This window comes from Trachurus japonicus, chromosome 6 (genome assembly GCF_045865225.1).
Source record: "Trachurus japonicus isolate A0001 chromosome 6, Traja_1.0".
NCBI classification, from domain to species: Eukaryota; Metazoa; Chordata; class Actinopteri; order Carangiformes; family Carangidae; genus Trachurus; species Trachurus japonicus.
This window is the reverse complement of record NC_140912.1, coordinates 23,228,571-23,245,750: the sequence shown is the minus strand read 5'-3', so window position 1 is coordinate 23,245,750 and position 17,180 is coordinate 23,228,571. Positions and strand designations below refer to the sequence as shown.

The following is a 17,180-nucleotide window of genomic DNA, read 5'->3' as shown; positions in this document are numbered from 1 at the left end:
AACCCCCCTTTCACTCTTTTTCCTGCTGTTAAAGTCGGAGCTACCCAACAGTTAGAAAAGATGCTCTTGGTTGAAACGTCAGCTCTGCAGCTGTGTTATTTGTGTAAGTGTTTTCCTATTCATCACTTATTCACAAACCTTGTCATTGTTCAGGAGGACAAGCGGTAACTTGTGGGTCTGCGTAGGCGCGAAGTTCTGGAAGACCAGCTCTGAGGGGTATGGCTGAAAAAGCGCTTTGTCCATATTCACTGAGCATGACTGATGACACACACACACACACAAAAATAAATCACTATGTTAAATTTGTATATCATTACCAGTATATTTACCACCTTTTGGGTGCATATAATGTTATATTTTAAATGGCACTCCAGCATTTAACTTCAAGCAACTCAGGCATTTTTGACTTTTAGTACCTATTACAGGTTAAGACCAACTTTAAAAGAGAATTTCATCAGTTTCACAAAACTATCACATCTTAAATTCATTCAAACAAGTTTTGCATCTTACTCACCCATGTTACTTTTTTTTAAAATCAATGATAAATCTTCAGTCAATAATATGCATAAGAAAACATTCCCTCATAAAGTTAACCTGAATTATTATCATGAAATGATATAGTCATGATAAAGTTATAGAATGAAAATAGTAAAGTTGAGGTGTGCAGTTTGCTTTGAGGATGATGCCTTCAGGGTGACCTAAAAAGATCCCGCTGGTCATTGCTCCTACTTATCACCTACAGTGGCCCGCAGTGGACACTGGTCACAGGCACATTTGCATATTTGACAAGTCAACAGAAAATGTGAACAGGATGAGATGCAAAAATGTGTCCCTGTAATTATGATGAGGGTGCACTTATTCATTTCTTAGGCATTTCACAAACTAATGCCAGTTTTGCTCCAAGCCCCCCGTTAAATTTTGACTCTAAAGGTACAGAGCATTCAGTCACATTGGTTGCCCTCTGCCCATCAATTAGTGCATGCTGACTAAGGGGAAGAAGCTTTAGCACAGTGTAAATGACCTTACCACGCAGTACATTCCCCACAGGAGAATAATGATTAAAATAATGAGGAGTTGAATGTGTTGTTATGTTTGGTTTGTCTCATCCAGCCCTCCAACAAGTCTGCCACATTCAGTTCTTTTTATTTACATGATTTCATGTTAGCTCAGTCCATAGGGCTAAAATCTAGCTTGGCCAGTTGCTGAATTGAGGACTAACTATGGTGCAATGCATGTATACTTATAATCTAAATGTACAGTACAAGTAACATTAGAAAAAATACAGATGTAGTTTTCTATACTTTATCATATATCCTCCACAAGTTCTTTGTAGTGAGACGACAGCTTGTCAAATGAAATGTTGACATCAGTGTATTTTTTGACACAAACGTCAAAGTGGACTCCCCAGGGTTTTATTCTCGTAAACATGATCAGCTCAAACTTGTTTGTAGACAGCTATTGTAATAGCTGCCCCACTTTTTATCTTTTGCTGTAGGCTTTTATCACTGTCACACTTGTCCCTGATAATTGGAGCAGCTTTAACTTCATGCAATGGCCTGACATGTTTAACTGGTTTCATTAGTCAACAGTTTTAGGCCACTGTGTTATCTCAACGTGGTCTGGCATTTACTTTGTGTTGCGTAGTTTTGCTCATGTCAAGCAGCTCCAGGATCCGAGGTGGGTGCACCTCTGTGGTGTTAGCCAGGCGCTCCTCTGTAGACTGTAACATCTCCTGGGTATAAACAGATGGAGTCACCTGCAAACACACAGCAGCACAGTCTATTATGGTATAGGTAACTGCCTATTTCCTATCTTTTTTCACATCAAACAACAATGTCACCTCTGATAAAGACAGTGGAAAGAAATAATGAGCAGAAAAACTGTAGACTGTCAACTTAAAGCTGTCAGCTGTAACACATATGCACAAACACATACATCAAACATACAGGAATATTAGCATCATCAGTTTTCATGCATCAGAGGATGTTAATATTCTCCCCCTCAGTGAGGACAATCTGCAGTATTTTGTGGTTGGTATCCTCTCCTCACAATCCTCCTGCACCTCTTTATCAGGGCAGCAGAGGAAGAGAAACATCGAACTGCACTTACCCTATTTCAAGGTTAGGAATTTTAGCTTAAAATCTAAATCAATAATGTAGCAGCAGGGGTTATTATATATGCAATATTTATCAGCTGCCAGTTAGGTGTGTATTCATAATACACCCATTCTATTATTCAGCGACAACAAAAGTTGCATGAGTAAACACTATCAAAAAAAAGGCAAGTTGTGAAATAATGTGGGTTTTCTTAATAGTGTCCTAAAAATCAATTAAAATTGATCAAAATCAAATAATAATAAAAAAAAATTCAGGCAAAAGACCCAACAGACTCTAAACATAATCTGATCACCGATCATTAGGTTTACCAATAGACATAACTATTTAGAGACTTTTATCATAATTTAGGAACATTAGATTAATTCATGATTATCATCCATGACTTTTGAATTATTATTTAGTGTTATCACTGTATTGTGTATCACTGAGAAAAATATATGTGTAATCAGATTGTTAACTAGTCTTGCCCACTCTCAAGTACAGACACTAGCAGCTCAAGAAAGAGCAGAGGACTTCAATTTCTGAGCTGAGGTCACTGCAACAAAACACTGCAGCAGGATATTGATTTTTGTTCCATATAAGAAGCCAAGGTAATTATTAGGACAATCTGTCATTTCAAGGAGCTTTTTTAAAAGAATGGGACAATGTCCAAAAAGTACAGTGGCAGGAAATTGGTCTCCTGATAATTCATGAAAAAAACCTGATTTCGACATCTAATTAATTTTAGCTGGATACCTCACATTCTGTGTGTAAGTACAGGACACAGCAGAATCATCTACAAAGCACTGGTGAATGTGAGTTCAGTAGAAACAGCGAGATGTCCTCACCCTTCTTGGCTTGTCCTTCTTTGGGACAAGTCTGTAATTGGACAGGGATGGCGGCTTTTTTCTTGTCTGCGTCTGAATGTCTGTCATTTTGAATGCATTTAGAAGCAAAACCACCTGAAAAATGACAGAAGACAAGAGAGACATTTTGCCGTTAGAATAGCTGTTAGCTTAACGTTAATAATGTAAAGTTTCAGTCTAACAACTCCTCCCAGTCAATTTGCCACTTTGGTGGAAATATATCATAGTATAAACTCACATCAGGCTGTCGAAATCATATGTAACTGCTTATAATTATAAACATAATAGTAAATGAAGGCTTCAGTTTACTTGTCGACTCGCTGTTTAACTTAATTGAGCTGTAATACTCTCTATTATCTCTACTACAACTAAACATCTCCCACAGTTAAACTTAAATGGTTAAACTCGTGTTTTTTTCCTCTGAAAAGGAGAAATTTAGCAAGTCTTACCACTTCTTAGGTGATTAAACCCGTAGATATAAACCATAAACACTCTCCAGTCAACTTCGTTGTGGTTTGTTACCGTGGCAACGCACTCAAACAACCGCTCAGTAAACTGCTCTCTGATTGGCTAGCGGCTAGTCAAAAGAACTGGCTGGGGATTGGTGCGTGTATAACATACTACAACACAGGCTACACTACATGCTACAGTCAGAGCCCGTCTGTGTGTGTTTTTAGAGAGAGGGAGCAAGGATTATACCTGTTTTCTAAATCCATAGGACACCGAGTAGGCTACTATCCTATATGGAAGAAAAACTCAAAACTAAACTTGAACAGTTGTACAACGTATAAGTGAAATTTCTGCACTCAGAATGATCTCATATAAAAGTACAGATTAAAAGCAAAAGTCCTATGAAGTCATAATGCTGTGAGTGTATGGATCATCACAATATTAAAATACTATAAATATCATACCAACCATGGGGAATAATGTTGTATCAGGGTTGATTTAGAGCTAATTTTAACTACTTAACCTGTTGTTGTGCAGTCAGGCTATTGTCCCACATTTAAATCATGATCCTATTTTGCATGTAAAACTTGCACCCAAATAACAATTACAATACGTGAGACCTTCAGGTTTAAACAAGCATACTTTTTTCAACTTTTTACTTGTTTGACTAATTTACAGTCTAATGACTGTTGAAATTGTTGTTTCACACATTCCTTTTCTCATTCACATTGAAACAGCTTGCCCTGGTCAAACAGCTTCACAAAAGTGAGATAATCCAGTGTTTTGTGAGCTAAAAGTTAACCACAGAAAATTGCTATCATATCATATTATGTTCCACCTTATATGTATTAAAGGCACACATCCACTCAGGCACACACATCAAACCGTAGAGTTGAGCACTGTCTCTCTCCCTCTCGCCCTCTTTCTCTCTCTGTGCGTGTGTGTGTGATTAAGAGGGTCATTATAAGGGCAAATGGAAATACAAAAAGGGATTTGAAAGCCCAGTGAGCATGGTGACAGAGCAGGAATTCTTGGTTTAATCTACAGCTTCACAAATCCATCTATTTATCCCCTTTTACTGTCAGTTTATGAAATACACATATAGACTGATGAGGTACATTCCTGCTCATGCAGTATTTTGACCCTGATCAACATTGAGAGGTATTTTCTCCAGAGGCCACATTCTTCTCATGTCTTTATTATCACTGTCTGAAACTTTTGATCTCTAACTTGTATTCTGGACTGTAACATATCTTGAGGTAAAAGTAGCCTAGGCTACTATTTCAAGCCTTGATAAAACATTCTTTATTCAGTTATTTATTTACAATAAAATCAGTCAAACTGAAATAGATTCAGCCTATAAAAACACCTACTATGTGTTCGCTTTTTACTGTAAACTGATTGAGGATCTGACAGCTTTATCTAGGCTACGTTAAATTCACTTAACACGCATTTAGATCATAAAATCTGTTGATAAGTCCAAGGTGAAAATGTTTCATTGAGCTGCAGGTTTACTGGATCTTGGATCATTACACACTTACATAAGTGCATATAGCATAAAAACAAAACAAACAAACGATAACAAAAATTTTTTTAAAAAAAATGTTGCTTTCTTACTAACTTAAGTCCATAGTTAGCCATTGGCACTCATTTTCTTTTTGTTCTTTCTCCCATTGCTTTCATTCCTCTCTCTTCTAACCCATGAGTCAGCACTTTGAATTGTTGCACAGCCTGTTTGCGTACGTGTGTGTGTGTGTGTGTGTGTGTGTGAGAGTGAGAGAGAGACAGAGAGAGAGAGAGAGAGATGTAAAGGAACTGGCTGTAGGCTGTATCATGCTGCAGGTATCCTACAGGCTATGTCATTTAGAAGTGGTGGAGTGACTTGAAGCATCAGGTGATTTTGATCTTTATCATACTTAATGTCGCTGGTTTTACCACTGGTCTCTTCTGTCCCTACCACCCCTCACCCCACCCCACCCCTCCCGTTCCCAGCCCCGTATCTCTCCCAGTGAACGGATCAGTGAGCTGCCCATCCTGGTAGAAAATTGGATTTACTCTTCTTCAAAGGGACCGGCAATCTCCCGAGGCCACGCCCCCTCTTTCGTTCCATACGCCGTGACGTCAGCGCGCACCATGACCTCCGCGCCACACCGTCCGCCGCAGCAGAATCACCCATCAGCACGGGGGAAAGGCGCCTGTCAGACAAAATAAAACGACAATAATAATCAGCGTCTTGTCAGCGTATTGGCAGCGGGTCAGTCATCAGCAGACATGGAAGAAGCGTCCTCCTCCTCCTCCTCCTCCTCCGGTCAGTGCAGGTAAGAGACCGATAAAGGCTGGATGATGATGATGTCGGAGAGCTGGAGTGAAATGAGATGAGCCTCATGGTTGTCAAGGCTACCATGTAGCTCAATTAGGCTACATAATGGGGCAGCCTATATCGCCTGTGTGGAGGCTACTGTAATTAGGGAAACGTTCAAATGTAGGCTACATATTTGTGTGATGTGTGAGACCCGTTTAATGAAGCTGAACCTGGACGTTTTTATTGTCAAAACTGACAGCATCCTGCGGGGGGTTGACAGACAGACACCTCACTGTGACGTAATCACGTACTGTATGTTAACAGGTGGCATTTGCGTAAAGAGGCTTGATAGTAGCCTATCATCCACATTCATGGCATCTGCAAGTCAAATTCCTTTCATTATTTAATTCTGCTCCACTCCCAAAAAAAAAAGAGACAGACAAATCACTGTTACTTTATTCTGGCTGTGATATTATCTGACTAAAAACAGTGGAGGAGGAGGGGTCCCCTCCCCGCTCCTCTCGCTGCTCTTACGCCGGAGCAGAAACACCAAGTTCCGGCAGCACCGCGGACAGCTCCCGTGAGCTCACTTCCTGCTCTGGCTGAAATGTAACACATAGCGGGTTGTTAAAGGGATGTGTAGCAAGAATACGAATCATTGCATATTATTTTAGGTTGGGGTTGCATTTATGTTTCAATAAAATAATAGATTTTTTTTATTATTAGTATTATTATTATTATTATGGTCATTATGGAATTTCTTGAAAATCAATCCCAGGTAATACACACACATGGTTTACAATGATGCCTCAAATATGGTTCAGTCAATGTGACAACATTTTACTGTAAAGAATAAAATAAAATAAAAAATCAAGGAATGAATTAACAATTAGGATTATCAACAATAATAATTAATAACATTTATTATTTTAAACTGTTGGAAAATGTAAAAAGAATAAATGAAACTATCTACAAAAAAGATAAAGGCCTATAGTGAACAATTACACAAGTCTTTCTTTTCACAAGCTCCCATCAGTAGCCTACTACAGTGTTGTGTGCAGCAAACAGTAATAATGAACATAACACAAACATTGTTTTCCCTGGACAAACAATGCAAGGACATCATTTCTAAATGAAACCCAGGTGGATGTTTGACACTTTTCTTAGTGTCTGTCATCATTTTGGTTAGCTAGAGATTCGTGATTAAGCAGTTGGATTTTAAATTAAAAAGTAAAACAAAAAAAAAGAGAGAATTAAATTAGAAAATGAAATTAAAAGAGATAATTCACTAACTCATGAATTGCATTGCATTGTGTTGCATATGCATATTGTTATATGACTGCTGTTCAAAGTTTCAGTTTGAGGAGTTTATGAATCACTGATTATAAAAAAGAGATGTTGTTCATTTATCAGGTTAAAAAAACCTGACGTCAGAGTATTTCAAAACAAGTTATAGCGCAGCGGTCACCTGTATGTCCGGCTGGCTGAGTGTCAGTGTGGTTGTGTGTCTTTGTGTGTAACGCTGCCATTACCACCTGAAGAGTTATGTGAAGGGCAACGTCTGCAACTGACAGGTGTACAGCAATTGTATTGTGCTGCACAATGAAAGAGTTAAGAGAAGTGTGGTGAAAAGGCCAGATTGGTGCTACCATCGTTTTAGATACTAGTGTTAAAAAAAGCCCAAAAATCACCATCACTGCAGATTGGCCTATTGAAGGCTGCAGCCTCAAGTGTCATTGTGTTTTAATAACAAAGTCTGAGGCATGGAGGAAACATTAACAAGGTTATAGCCAGATTTATAACCAAAATTACAGCCCCTTTCAGACCTTGTGTAATGTCGTACCTCAAGGCATTCCCCAATCAAATCAACATTCCTACAAAATAATGTGGCTGCTACACTTAAAATGGAAAAGTAAAACCCAGAAGTCTGTTGCCCGATGTATTATTTATACTTAGTTTTACTGAGTGTTTCCCCCTGCAGCTGCTCTTTTACTATAGCGGTTGCAGAATATTGGATTATATCATCATGAGTAACATCCTGTCGTTTGTTTTTGAACCTTGATTTATCACCAGGATGTGGTCATGACATGTGGACCTTCCAGGAAAACTGGTTATGTTAAAATCCACAGTACAAACAATGCAAAAACCTCTTCAAGGCCAACCAGTTGCACCAGTTTGCAGCATTGGTGTTCATGCGGACAAGTGTCTTTTTCTACTTTTCACAGTGTAATGTAATAGATGTAGATGTTGAAAAGCATTTATGGTTTTCATTCCTTTTTGATAACTAGAGATACTTATGATTGTAATGTTCACACCAGACCTTGACTTATTTATCACAACTATAGTTTTGTAATAGCTGATGTAGATTATTTCTTCCCATTCTTTCAGATACAGATATGAGGAGTACAAGGAGACAGCAGATTGGCTGCTGGAACAGACAGAGCAGCGTCCTAAAGTGGCCATCATCTGTGGCTCAGGCCTGGGAGGTCTGGCTGATCTGCTGGACAACAAGACTATCTTCCCATACAAGGACATCCCACGATTCCCCACCAGCACTGGTACATCAACCCTGTCGGTTGCACTGTATCAGAAACCAATGATAAGTGTTTTGACACTCTGCATAAGCATATTAGCAGGTGCTCATATTGTGTGTGTGTGTGTGTACTGTGCAGTGCCAGGTCATGCTGGAAAGCTGGTGTTTGGGAGGCTGCAGGGCAGAGAGTGCGTCTGTATGCAGGGGAGATTTCACTTCTACGAGGGCTACAACATACACATGGTAAGCAACAGTAAAATCTTACAATATTACAATTGTATATGTGCACTATTTTTATGAAAATGCAACAAAGGTGAGTAATATACAGCTCTCTCAGCTTTGGGCTAAATTGTGTTTAATGCAACATGGCTCCACGTGGTGAGGAATCTCCGGCTCATGTAAAAGAGACCAGATTGTGTGACTTAATAATCATCAATAGACTGCTCAGCATAAGCTGCTAAACATTTATGAAACCTTACGTTGGAAAGCAGATGGTTGAGTGTTTCTGACTTGGCACTGAGATAATCAGTGACTGAGGCAGGAGTGGGGAAAGAGAGGAGATGGCATTTATAGATCGATGGATATATATATTTCTATAACAGAATGAAAAGATGACCTTCTTTCTCACTTCAAGAATCTGTTGTATAAAATATAAATAATAAAAATTAAAAGAATCTCTCTATTATGCTAATGAAGGGTAAACTGACCTTTGTTGCAGTTGGTTAGTCAAACATTTCAAATTAATTGGCTTAAATCTTCTTATACTTTTTCTGAAAACAAGTAAATTGCGTTAAATTGACAAGGTTGGTTCAATTACTTAACATTTTAGTCATATTGACCAGGGATGTACTCGCAGTGACTTTCTTTAATTAGTCGGAGCAGCAGAGTGTAACTGCTAAAGGTGAGTTGTAAACAACCTTAAGAATGAACTGTTCTTCTGACCAAGTTATATATGAAAAGATAGAAACAAGAGTCTACAGCCACGCAGCTGGCTGTGAGGGGCTGTACTTGGGCACAATGGTGCTTTGGACTAAAAGCTGATGTCAGCGCAGTAACATGCTAACAATGAAAATGCCAGTGGTGGAAGAAGTATTCAGATCATGTACTTAAGTGAAAGCATGAGTATAGCAATACTCAGCTACTAGTAACAAGAGCTAAGTACATAGAGCAGAGTAAGTATTAGCAGCAACATTTAGTGAAAATATTAAATTAGAAACTCTGGTTTGGCCCCCCTGACTGACTATAAATGATTTAGTAATACTGAGCAGCTGTTTCTTGTGTAGCTATTGAATTAGCTATGTATCTGAAGTGGGTGGAGGATTAAAAAAAAAAAAAACTAAGTTCTGTTACATAAATCTATTTCGATATATTGGATCATTTTAACTTTTTAACAACATTTCATAGCACTCCATACTGCAGTCATTGAGATAAACATTAACATCCCCAAAGCCAAGTGGCTTAAACGTCTGAAAACACCTTTGATTGGATGTTGGTTTGTTTGATTTTGGCATTACATACTCTATTGGCCTTGTCTACTTTACTATTTGTTATGCTGGACATACATTTGATAAAATGAAACTTGAATGGCCCCTGTTTGAGCACTGCACGGTGCAACGATGCAGATTTGTTGCCTCTCTAAGTTGTCCTGTGAGCAGCTTCCTGTCTCAGCCAACTTGCTTCTGCATTTCGAAACCTTGCTGATGCAAATGTCATCGTATACAGAATCACTGAGCTGCAGCTGGCAGTCTGAACTCTGACTTTGCCAATCACTTTGAGAAAAAAATATTCACAGTTTCTCTTGGTAATCTTTAAACCACGGACAAGAATAACAACGTAAGCTGTTAGTTTCATCATGGGTCCAGGACACATGATAAATTTTGTGTCCATTTTCTTTTATGTGTTTATATCTCTCTTTTATGTTCAAATCTGATGCTGACTGTAGTGACAGGTGTCCATACAGCTACAAATACGACTCGATCTGGTCTTTTCTCAGATTGTTTTCCTAATCCTTAGTCATTATTTGGTAACTTTCATATAGTTGCGTAAACTCTGTGTCTTCCGTTGCTATTTAACCCCAACTGGGCAGACTGTCGTATAGTCCACACACAGCCTTGGCAAAAAATGTACTATGTGTGTTGAACGCTCAGCTGCAGGGAGAAAAACATCCAGGGTGTCAGTGCTGGACTCGACCTTTGGCCTTTGGAGATGCTGGTTTTATTTTATCACCAGCAGCGATGTTTCATTTCACATGAAATCATCAATATGATTCCACTGACTCATAAAGATAAGATAAGATAAGATAAGATTACACTTTATTATCAGATCACTCTGAAATTTGTCTTGCGTCCCATGACGTCCAAGGTTTCACACAAATAATAACATACCAAAAACATACATTTACAGAAAAGCATAAATGTTACCCTCAAGAGTCACATTTAAAATCCTGTTCCATACAAACAATTACACAAGGTCAGATGCATTATGACCCTCTGGTGCCAGTCAGGAGTTTAAACATGTGATATGTTTAATGCCACAGTCTGAATCATCTACACAAACTCATCTGAAGTAGTAGACTTTGTCCTGTCTTGGCAAACAGAATAAAATCCTATTGTGCAGAGGCGTGTACTTATAACTGAGAAACTTTTATGACTGAAAACGTATTATTTTATTTGCCTTTCGGGAAATCGTGTAATAAAGTCAACTCACCGTTCACAGCTTTCTGTTTCTGACAGTTCTCCTGTTTCACCTGCAACACAGACAAGTTCAGGTCCAACAGAATCCATCAAATAATATGCAAAACTCATACCAAACAGCCTCATGTTCTAAAGTGACCTTATCAAGAAAGCAGGGGGCTTTGAAAACATTTCTGCACTAACAAGCAGAGCGGTTTCATTTCAAGCTGTAGAGAAATGTGAAGTAAAAGAGGCAATTTTCAAATGTGACTCAGCAGCTACAGTCATTTACAGGCCATCAGCTGCCATATAAAGGTTAATACAGAACCACAACTGTTCCACACGCACAGAACCTACAGAAATAAAAAGAAAATACCACAGTGCTTACAAAAGCTGATTCAGTTTAAATACAGGCCTCTCATGTGCTGGATTTCCTCCTATCCCATCTGTGTAACTCCAGTTTGTAACAATCTAACAATCAAGACAAAAAAAAGGAAAAATACTGTCTCTGTAGTTTTTATTCATTGATTGATTTGTTTATTTAAGTGTCATGCATTACTATGCACAGCCATGGGCTTACAAGACACTAGACAATATAAATACATACATTCAAAGATGGCTAAGATGTCTGCTCATAAATATGTGTCCATAGACTCATGCAATGATTTCTGCGTTAAGAGGCAGTTTTTCAAAATAACCAAAACAATTAATAGGAAGTAGTCTTATGTAGGTTATAATGTTTTCTGTCTCAGGGTCCATGCTTTTTCAATAAATCTGGCTAAGACATACAGTAGATCTCCTTGAAAAACCAGCTCAACATACAGTATCACACCCAGACATCCAAAATAAGTCGGGGTTCTTCGCCTGAACTTTTTCAAACATGGATTTCCTCCGTTCATTATACAGAGGGCATTGAAACAGAAAGTGAAATTCATCCTCCACAATATCGAGGTCACAGAAAACACATACATGCTGTAGTAATTAAAGCATGTTTGTCTCCACAGGTGACGTACCCAATACGAGTCTTCTTCCTACTGGGTGTAGAAACTCTGATTGTGACAAACGCAGCGGGGGGGCTGAATGACAGCTTCAACGTGGGAGACATCATGCTCATCAAGGATCACATCAACATGCCGGGCTTTGCAGGGCAGAGCCCGCTTTGTGGGCACAACGATGACAGGTACAGCACAAATACCAAGTGAAACACACACTGCCAACATCTGTGTCTACAGCCTATATTCTTTCATTCAATTTGTCTCCAGGTTTGGAGTGCGTTTCCCCTGCATGTCAGATGCGTACGACCGTGAGTTGAGGGCCGTGGCCAAGGAGACTGCAGCGGAGCAGGGCTGCGACGGCTTCCTGCAGGAGGGGGTTTATTGCATGCTGGCTGGACCGACATATGAGACCATTGCGGAGTGCAAACTCCTGCAGAAGCTGGGGGCCGACGCCGTGGGTTAGTACAGCTCCCTCGTGCTCACATGATGGGATACTGACATGGTGTGGGATAGACTCTGAACAGTACATGTCCAATAGGAGATGAACTGTGGAAATAATTGTAAATACATTATTCAGCTAAGAACAGATAATGTGATTTGAACAAATACAGACAGCATTTAAATTTTTCAGCAGTATGCTTCCTGGAATAGGAACTGTAAGCAGCCTGAGCAGTATGTACAGTATGGCTTTTCATGATGGGACGCTGTCAAAAGTGCAAATGAAAAATAGGCACCGTGTTAAAAACACTGGGGTGTAAGTTTTTATCAATAGCTTTCTCATTTACTCTCATGAAGACTCAAACAAACTCAACCTTCTTTTTAGACCAACTTTGATCTGGGTGTCCTCCTATTTTTTTCCCAACAACTTCCACCCCACAAAACACACAAGTCCAACCTAAACAGACAGGCTGTTTGTCCCTAACCCTGTATACAGCCCATAGGAGTGTTCCCTGAGTTACAGCAGCAGGAGTTATGAGGACAAACTGTTAAACATCACTGTTGACAGTCAAATAACTAACCAGTGAATGTTGTGACAGTGTTATAGGCACACAAAAACTGGTTAGTTTGGGGGAAGATCATGATTTAGATTAAAATAAGTCCTCTGTTGCAGTTACGGACCTTAACAAATAGCTAAATAAGATGCTTGCTCTGCTTACCAGGTTTTTTTTTTGTGAGGACAGTTGTTACACAGCTTTTATTTAGTCTCAGTTTAGATTCACTTTCCTCCTTGTGTGTTCTGTCTCTTCTCTCCCTGAGAGTTCACTGCCCTGCAACTTAATAAAACATATGCAAAGACATAACAGTGTTACAAATTTTTGCAGCGGGTGTGTCGTGAAACTGATGAAGTTGTTTTCTGAATTTGAAGCACGTTTGTGACTTTGCATGTCTTTTCTCAACTTGTGGTGTGGTGAGCTCTCAGGGCCATTGCATTTCCCAGACCAAAAGTGACAGAACACATACTGTAGAGCCCTGCAGAAAAATGTGAAAAGCTGCAGCTGTCAACTATTAGTTTTACTGTAATATCGGTAGGTGACAGGGGTTTAGCCTCGAAATAATCCTTCCTCCCTCTGTCCAGGTATGAGCACAGTCCCAGAGGTGGTGGTGGCTCGTCACTGTGGTTTGCGCGTCTTGGGCCTGTCCCTCATCACCAACAAGGTTGTGACCGACTATGACAGCAGTGAGAAAGCAAACCACGAAGAGGTGCTGAGGACCACGCTGCGCAGAACCGAGGACCTCCAGAGGCTCGTCACCCACCTCATCAACAAGATCTAGCACGTTCATCTCAAATCTGTCGGATGTCCAACCTCACAACTAAGTGATCGGTGATGTCATAGTTATAGCTTTGAGCAAAAGGTAAAATGTATTTGTAGATGGTGGCAGTGATGTTGAAGCTGGGGTGGGTTGGTTCTTATTTCTTAGTGGGTAATGTCGTTTATTTGGGGAAGGAGATGTTTTGGAGGTAAAGAGCAGATTTAAACACATCCCAAGGATCTGATAAATGTTATTAAGGCCAGTTTGCAATTTACTGTAATTACATCAAGACTTTCACAAGTGATGAATCACATCGCTGGAGACCCTATAGTCTGAGATGCTAGCTTGGTGAACATGTTGTAGTATTCATAAGGTGAAATACCAACAAGGATCTAGTTGGCCATTGGTCTTGCAAAGTTTTAATGGGCAGAAATCGCTGCTTTTTTATTTGAATTTTGTCATTTTTTGATGTGTCACTGTCCAGGCCCTCGGGGCAAGAAGGGGTGCCCTTCTTAACACCACAAAAGTCACTTAGGGCCAGTCTGAAAAAGCTTTCACAGGCTTCTCCGGGTGAATGTTTCAAGTATGTTTTAACCGACCGACCACACTGAGTATTGTTTTTGCCTGTGGTTGTGCTCTGCTTGGCTGTGACCACACCTAACAATAATGTCATGGTGTATCGCCACGGTGAAAAATTAAGACACTGCAGGCTAGAAAAAAGCAACAGGACCTTTAGGGGCTGCTACATTTCTCTTTAATAATAGATGGAGCATATGAATCATACGATGTGGTTAGAAAATACAACGGGAGTTTGCCTCAGAATGACACTTAAAATGAGCATCTCTAAAAATTTTAGGTACAAATTTACTTTTGTTATGTTTGTTTAAATATCACAGTCTCAGAGAATGCTTAAAATATACCACTCTCTTATTTAAAATGACATCTCAATCTGTATATCTGAGTGCATCTAGACACTGGGATGAATCTGAGACAACTATATGGAGACATGCAGCCTTAGAGATGATTGCGTCATAGTTGTGATGATCACTGGGTAATGGCCTGTGCTTCTTGAGTTTCATTTTTAATGATTGTCTATTACAAAGGTTTACATGTTGTTACTGACAATCTATTAACCCTCCATTATTTATACTTATATTTGTTCTATGGATACTTGCTACACAGTTTGTCTTATTTGCCTTTAGCAAGACCTTTGTATACATCTATAACCAGCCAGATGTATTAATAAGACACTGTGCACTTATGGACTACTCTCCACATGTTGGTGCTAAAGAAAACAGCCCACTCGTTCATTTTCAGTGGTGAATCCACATGTTAATAGCTGCTAATGAGAGAGTATAGAAAAACGCTTGTGATCATTTGGGACCAACTAGTACCTACTTTCCTTCATTTTACAATTGCGTATTATTACCGGTGGACTGCAAATGTTTATTTTAACTATAAATCAGTGTCTATTTAGAGTCTTATATGAACAAAATATAGTTGTTTATTTTGGAAGAAGATAAAATTTGCTTATTTTAAATATTTAATGTATTTATTGATTAAAGAAAAATGTGACAAAATGCCAGTGGCATGTCAAATCTCTCTGAAAACAAAGGATCTCTGTGGAAGGAAACCAAGTATCAGCTGAATCAGAAAGCCTGTCCAGTAGTGAAGAGGTCGTCATTTTAGTGATCTCATAGATCAGTTGATTTATAAATAGAAATCTAATGAATCACTACGAAGACATAATATAATCCAGGAGGTTCCTCTGTGGCGGATTGCAGTTGAATCTGTTCTATTTGCACAACTCGAGACCATGACACTGTAATATCGGGGGAGGGGTGGGGCTGTAATTCCAGGGCCCACAGTTTTCAATTTCCTCTGCACTGATCTGGGACCTCCTGCCAGGTCCCCTTGACCGTCTCATTCATTAGAGCTGGAAAAGTCCTGGATCAGCAGTCCACCTCTTAGACCATTTGTATCTCGCTAAACATCGAGATGCTAATGCAAGTCTTAAAGGGGAACACTGCTCCGAACAAAGCCTTCCATCACTGAAATGTAAAAAACCTGGAGCTGCTCCATACACAATAAACAGACTTGTTATTTACACACAGTGAACTAATCAAAACATTTGTGATTTTCTGTCTTTTATAAGTTCTGAAGTTTGTATCCTCCAAAAGACCTTCAGTGAATTTATTCCTACCATGCTTTGTTTTGTTTTATTTCCTGTTTGGGCATAACACCTAATTTAGCATTTTGCTCCCCTTGTTAGTGTTTTGTTGTCTGGTTTGTGAAGTCTAACCTCTGTTGTGTGCTCTGTTTAATCACATTCAATGTTTCCAGGTCTCAGGTTCTTAGTATTTCAAACAGAAACTTTATCTCTGTTGCAACTAAAACAATTAATTGTTGCTGCTACAGCTGCATAAAAAAAAACTTCAAATGACATCTAGTGGTTGTTATTTTCTTCATGGACTGTAATGGATGAGTGCACACATTTGTGTGTGTGTGTATGCGTGTAAGAGTGTGTATATTGAAAGAAGTAGCTATAGCCTAGAATCAATCAATATAAGGATGTGAAAGTTTATTTTCAAGGAGAAAAATGCAATTTTCGGTTAGAGTGAGGGATATGAAGAGATCCTCCACCTCCCCCACTGGTCTCATCTAAACACACACACACACACACACTGTGTTAAGCTTCACTCATACAATCCTTCACTTCAGACACACCTCTAGCAGGCTGAAGACGCTGTGAGATTGAGATGAAATGGGAATGGCTGTTCTGTGCCGAGCTCCTTTCTGTTACATAATTGATCTGCATACGGCGTGTCGAGGTGCAGCCCACTGTGGAGCTGAAATATTAATACAAATGAACCAGGCTGCCTGACAACACAAACACAACACCTATACACTCGGCCGGGTTGTATTTACACACAGTCGCACCACCAATGACTCGCATGGCCCAGCTTCACAGAAAAAGAAGTGAGACATCTCCAGAGACGTGCATGTAGGATGCAAATGGCAGCTCACTGCTTTGAATGGAGGGATGAAGACGGACGAGAGGAGTGACTAAAGAGAACAAGAGAGGAGAATGAAGTGTGTTTGACTCGGCAGTGCCCGCAGGCTGGCGACAGGCCTCATCTGTAATGTAATGTTGATCTATCCATTGTCGCTGTGCCAAGTGAGCCCAGGGCCCCAATATTGATTATTATAGGGTGAAAAGAGAAGCTGAGGAAATAGAGCGGGACAGCTCTGCTGAGTTTACACTCTTAAACACTGTCACATTCTGTCACACACACACAAGAGCCGTCCTTATGCACTGTCATGTACCTGAGTTCACACACTGACTGTGAGGCAGCAGTGCTCCTCTTAGTGAATGTGACTTTTACAAGCCAAAGGGAAAGATGCTAGAGAGGGAACGTCTCCGCTGACTTTCACACGCTGCCTCCAGGAAGAGGAGGAGGAGGAGGAGGAGGAGGAGGAGGAGGCGGCTGCCAGCAGCGTGTCAGCACTGTAC

At 39.7% G+C, this 17,180-nt stretch overlaps 2 protein-coding genes across 3 annotated transcripts in view; one reads left to right on the top strand and one right to left on the bottom strand.

Annotated features, from left to right (window-relative positions):
- hydin (HYDIN axonemal central pair apparatus protein) overlaps positions 1 to 3,503 on the bottom strand; it is a 60,665-nt gene extending 57,162 nt beyond the window's left edge. Inside the window, exons 1-4 of the mRNA XM_085779890.1 lie at positions 3,412 to 3,503; positions 2,945 to 3,058; positions 1,631 to 1,756; positions 139 to 258 (exon numbers count right to left, since the gene is read on the bottom strand). Of these exons, the coding sequence (XP_085636016.1) occupies positions 139 to 258; positions 1,631 to 1,756; positions 2,945 to 3,031 (333 nt within the window). The 5' untranslated portion in view covers positions 3,032 to 3,058; positions 3,412 to 3,503. The remainder of the gene's footprint in view (positions 1 to 138; positions 259 to 1,630; positions 1,757 to 2,944; positions 3,059 to 3,411) is intronic.
- Positions 3,504 to 5,537: 2,034 nt separating this feature from the next.
- Positions 5,538 to 13,710, top strand: pnp6 (purine nucleoside phosphorylase 6). Of its 2 annotated transcripts, none has more exons than XM_085779889.1 (6): positions 5,538 to 5,724; positions 8,103 to 8,272; positions 8,387 to 8,490; positions 11,924 to 12,099; positions 12,182 to 12,372; positions 13,491 to 13,710. In XM_085779889.1, exons 1-6 carry the CDS (start codon positions 5,684 to 5,686, stop codon positions 13,685 to 13,687), a joined length of 879 nt encoding a protein of 292 aa, XP_085636015.1. In that variant the 5' UTR covers positions 5,538 to 5,683; the 3' UTR covers positions 13,688 to 13,710. The 2 variants fall into 2 exon arrangements, with proteins under 2 accessions (XP_085636015.1, XP_085636013.1); XM_085779887.1 differs by having other exon boundaries at positions 5,543 to 5,730.
- The last annotated feature ends 3,470 nt before the right edge of the window (positions 13,711 to 17,180 follow it).

Bases quoted from the DNA above. Each gene is read 5' to 3' on its own strand.
- pnp6 (XM_085779887.1), top strand. From the start codon at position 5,684: ATGGAAGAAGCGTCCTCCTCCTCCTCCTCCTCCTCCGGTCAGTGCAG. The intron at 8,491-11,923 runs GTAAGCAACAGT...TTGTCTCCACAG, and splicing joins AGGGCTACAACATACACATG to GTGACGTACCCAATACGAGT. The intron at 12,100-12,181 runs GTACAGCACAAA...ATTTGTCTCCAG, and splicing joins TGTGGGCACAACGATGACAG to GTTTGGAGTGCGTTTCCCCT.